Here is a 4,836-nt window from a genome sequence, read left to right as displayed (position 1 = left end):
ATTGCAAATTGGGAGGTGGATAGAATACTGATAGACGGAGGCAGCCAAGCCAATATCATATACATCAGTGCGTTCAATGAGCTGAAGTTGGACAGAAAAGACCTGAAGCGGGTAAACTACGAGGTCACCGGGTTTAATGGCTCGGGGCTTACCCCAGAAGGCATAATCGAACTCTAATTCCGGGTAGGACAGAGGTCAAAAAGACGTGATGTTCGAGCAAAATTTCTCGTCATAAACTCCCTTTCACCCTACAATGTAATCATGGGAAGACCGCTCATCCACAAGATAGGCGGGGTGGTATCCACTTACCACCTGGCCATGGAGTACACAACTAATGAGGGTTGGTCAGCAAAGCTTAGGGGAAGCCAGAAGAGAGCCCAACAATGTTACATAACTACCTTGAAGCAGCCTGCCAAAACCAGACAGCAGTCCGGTTCTGAGAGAAGGCTCCCCGAGCAACCTGAGAGGAAGTCAAGGAAAAGGTAGCGTGAAGAGTACCACAGGGAAAAAGATAAACAGAAGTTGGCAATGGAAAACTTTGAGCCTGCAAAACAATAAATGACCAGACAACTTCCCAGCGGGGAGCATGTCACAGTTGAGCTCATAGAAGGTGATCCCTCGAGGACGGTGAAGATTGAAAAAGACATTGATCCAGGATTAGGGGTGCACCTCATAGAGCTGCTAAGAAAGAATAAAGACATTTTTGCATTTTCCGCAAATGAGATGCCTGGAATTGACCTAGCAGTCATGGTGCATAAGCTGAATGTGAAGGAGGATATTAGGCCAGTCAGGCAGAAAAAGCGAAGCTTCTCCACAGAGAAAAACCGGGCAATCCAGGAAGAGGTGGAAAAACTCTTAAAAGCAGGATTTATTGAACCTTGTGACTATCCAGAATGGTTAGCCAACGTGGTCATGGTGAAAAAGGCAAATGGTTAATGGAGAATGTGTGTAGATTTCACAGATCTTAATAAAGCCTGCCCGAAGGACTGTTACCCACTGCCATGGATAGATCAACTGTAGACTCAACCAGCGGGCACGCCCTGCTAAGCTTTATGGACGCCTTCTCATGGTACCATCAAATCAGCCTACACGAGCCAGACAGGCCGAAAACGACATTCATTACCGAAGGGGGAGTGTATAATTACATAGCTATGCCCTTCGGGCTGAAGAACGCTGGAGCAACTTTTCATAAGGCAATGGATAAAGTATTCCTTCACCAAAAGGGAAGAAATGTGGAAGTATACGTTGACGACTCAATTGTTAAGAGCGTCACGCAGGCTGGACATATCATGGATCTGGAGGAAACATTTTCCACCTTGAACAAGTATAGAATCAAGCTCAACCCGAAAAAGTGTGTCTTTGGAGTGTGCTCCAGAAAGTTTTTGGGTTTTCTAATCAGCGAGAGAGGAATAGATGCCGACCCAGAAAAGATCGAAGCAGTCCTTAATCTGCCCGAGCCTAAGAGCATCAAAGATATCATGCGGTTGACAGGCAGAATGGCCGCACTGACTAGATTCATCAGCAAGTCAGCAGACAAAGCCTTGCCATTCTATCAGCTGTTTAAAGGAAACAGAGAATTCAAGTGGGGGACTAAGGACAAAGAAGCCTTTGAGGGTATTAAGGAGCATCTGACTAAGCTCCCAACAATAATCAGCCCGGAGCTGACGGAAAAGCGGCAGTTGTACATCTCAGCGTCAATACAGACAATCGCAGTAGTCCTGCTGGTAGAAAGACAGAAGCAACAAAGGCCGATAGATTTCGTGAGCCACGTGCTGACCGAGGGAAAGAAAAGATACCCCCTGGTAGAGAAGCTAGCCTTCCCAGTGGTCACAGCAGCAAGAAAGCTAAAACCATACTTTGACGCGCATAATAGAGGTCCTCACAAACCACCCGCTGAAGAAAGCATTACAAAAGATGGATGCATCGGGTAGACTCTTAAAGTGAGCAATTGAGCTTTCTGAGTATGAATTCGAAGTCAAGCCTAGAGCAGCCATCAAGGCACAAGCTTTAGCAGACTTCATAGTGGAAGCCTCCTACGAGGAGAAAGAGGATGACGTTGGGGTCTGGAAGGTGGAAGTGGATGGATCCTCAGCCCAAACGGGGAGTGGGGCAGGAGTCATAATGACGTCTCCAGAAGGAAATGTATTCGAGTATGCAATCAAGTTCAAGGTCAAAGCGTCTAATAATGAAGTAGAGTACGAGGCGACGGTGGCAGGCCTGCGTATGAGCCTCGCAGCCGGAGCCCGCAAAGTACACCTGCAGACTAATTCTCAGCTCGTTGCCAGCCAACTGCAGGGGGCGTATGAGATAAGGGAAGCCACTATGATGAAATACGTAACCAAAGTGAAAGAGCTGGCAGCCCAGCTAGTCCATTTCCAGATAGACTTGGTCCCCAGAGCAGGAAACTCTCAGGCTGACGCCTTATCTAAGTTAGCCAGCTCCACCTTACAAAGCCTCACAAGAACAGTGATGGTCGAAATGTTAGAGGAGAGCAGGATCGCTGAAAAGGAGCAGGTAAACTGCGTCAGGAGTCAAAGAGCCTGGTTCTCAGACATCTTGGCATACAAACTTCATAGCTCGCTGCCTGATGATGAAGCACAGGCTAAAAAGGCGGAGAAAGACGCAAATTGGTATGTAGTGATGAATGGAGAGCTCAACAAGAAAGGCTTCTCAAAGCCGCTGCTGAAGTGTATTCCAGAATGGGAGCAGGAGGGCATTATGAAAGAAGCCCACTCCGGAATATGTGCCAACCATATCGGCGGGAAAGCATTGGGAGTAGAGGTCCTTAGAAGAGGGGCATATTGGCCAACTCTCACGCAACACGCACTAGCATATGTCAAAAAATGCGACAAGTGTCAAAATATTCACCAGTCATAAATCAGCCAGCAAACGATCTGACTCCAATCCTCAGCCCGATCCCGTTCGCTCAGTGGGGAATGGACATATTGGGACCTTTCACCACTGGGTCGGCGGGCAGGAAGTATCTCATTGTGGCAGTAGATTACTTTACAAAGTGGATAGAAGCTGAGCCCACCAAGTACATAAAGGCAACCCTGGTCAAAACATTTATATGGAAGAGCATCATCAATAGATTTGGGGTGCCACGGTGCATACTCTTTGATCATGGGTGCCAATTTGACTGTGACACCAAAAAGGAATACTTGGGAGATATGGGCACCAAGTATGCAAGTTCCTTATTCTGCCACCCGCAAAGCAATGGCCAAGCAGAGGCAGCAAACAAGCTGATCCTGACAGCCCAACAGAAGAAGCTGGAGGAGTACAAGGGCCTGTGGGCAGACTTAGTCCCAGAGGTCTTGTGGGCAAATAGGACCACTGAGAAGGAGTCAACCGGTAAAAGCCCTTTCACCCTAGCCTACGGGGTTGATGCAGTTGTCCCTGTGGAAGTGCAAATCCCCAGCCTAAGGATACATCACTTAAGCTGGCAGCCTAAAAGAGTAGGATCTCAAAAGCTTTCAACAAAAGGGTCAAGCACAGGGAGCTCCTGTCAGGAGACTCAGTCCTCAGGAGGACAACAGCAGTTGGAAGAGGAAATCAGCATGGAAAGCTGTCAGCAAACTGGGAAGGTCCTTTCATCATCCACGAGCAGGTTGGACCAGGCGCGTTCCTCCTTGCAGATCAAGAAGGTCAAGTCTTAAGAAACAGTTTCAATGCTGATGTGTTAAAGAAATATTTTGTTTAAATAGCCTAAAACATAGCTGTTTCAAGTTGATAAATCTCTATTCAGTCCATGATGTGTTAATCAATGCATTTGAGCCATTTTTGTTCAATAAAATACAAGCCTCTACGTGAGGAGTATGTTGCGTAAATTTGTTTAATATAGTATGCCCAAGCATCATATACTAACATGCAGAAATCAAACAAGAATAATAATAAACTGTTAGAGGCAAGAAGCACTCTAGCGCAAAATGACAAAGTGAAAGCATCCCTACTTAAAACCTCGCTTCACCTGCAAAAAGAAAAACAGAGCACCACCTCGGGGACGCCTAAAAGAGGGCCAGACACGTTCATCTTGAGCAGGGGAGGAGAGAGGAAAAGAAGAAGATGAGCTGCATGGGCAACACTAAGGTTCTCTTAGTCCCATCCAGCCCATCTCTTCGAGGAGGGGGGGGGGGAGAGGAAAGGAGAAGACAGTCAAAAAGTAAGCCCTTACAAAAAGAAGTAAGCATGCAATAAACAAGCTGAAGGACATAAATAAGTCGCAGCATAAACAAGCTGAACGACATAAATAAGTGGCAGCATAAATAAGCTGAATGACATAAAAAGTCGCAGCATAAATAAGCTGAATGACATAAATAAGTCGCAGCATAAACAAGCTGAACGACATAAAAAAGTCGCAGCATAATTAAGCTGAATGACGCAAATAAGTCACAGCAAAGCAAGCTGGTGACACAGACGAGACAAACAAAAAGCTGATCGACACAAACAAGTCTCAGCAAGGAGAAGTCGAATAACCTTAAATCAAATATGTCCACCAACACGCAGACGAAGCCTTTGGTCAAAGCCAAGTGAAGTACACAACGCGCCAACACTTGAAGCACATAAAGCAGGAAGGACGAAGTGTAACAAAGTCCCTGCTGAAGCATAGCAGAGCGCAAAAGAAACAGAAAAGCACTAGGAAGCTAAATTAAAAAGACAGGAAGGCCCAACCTACGAGGCCCCAGCAAATGTCATAAAGAGCAAACATGGAGACAATGAAATAAACAACAAGAAAAGCAGCAAGAGGAGATCACAAGGAGCATACATTATATGGTTGAACCCTTGCCCGCCAAGGCAGAGTAAACATCCAGTAGGTCAGTCACAGAACAAATAAAGCTG

General features: G+C 46.2%; 2 protein-coding genes across 2 annotated transcripts; both read left to right on the top strand.

Moving 5' to 3' along the window:
* The first annotated feature begins 2,121 nt into the window (after positions 1–2,121).
* LOC145628650 (uncharacterized) lies at positions 2,122–2,877 on the top strand. The gene has a single exon (XM_081681009.1). It carries the CDS (start codon positions 2,122–2,124, stop codon positions 2,875–2,877), a length of 756 nt encoding a protein of 251 aa, XP_081537135.1.
* A 293-nt stretch (positions 2,878–3,170) lies between these two features.
* LOC145628641 (uncharacterized) lies at positions 3,171–3,716 on the top strand. The gene is made up of 2 exons (XM_081680998.1): positions 3,171–3,584; positions 3,705–3,716. Exons 1-2 carry the CDS (start codon positions 3,171–3,173, stop codon positions 3,714–3,716), a joined length of 426 nt encoding a protein of 141 aa, XP_081537124.1.
* Positions 3,717–4,836: the final 1,120 nt, after the last annotated feature.

Source organism: Chenopodium album, chromosome 1, assembly GCF_948465745.1.
Source record: "Chenopodium album chromosome 1, dcCheAlbu1.1, whole genome shotgun sequence".
Taxonomy (NCBI): Eukaryota; Viridiplantae; Streptophyta; class Magnoliopsida; order Caryophyllales; family Amaranthaceae; genus Chenopodium; species Chenopodium album.
Note: the sequence above shows the minus strand (reverse complement) of the source record. Positions and strands in the feature narration are given on the sequence as shown.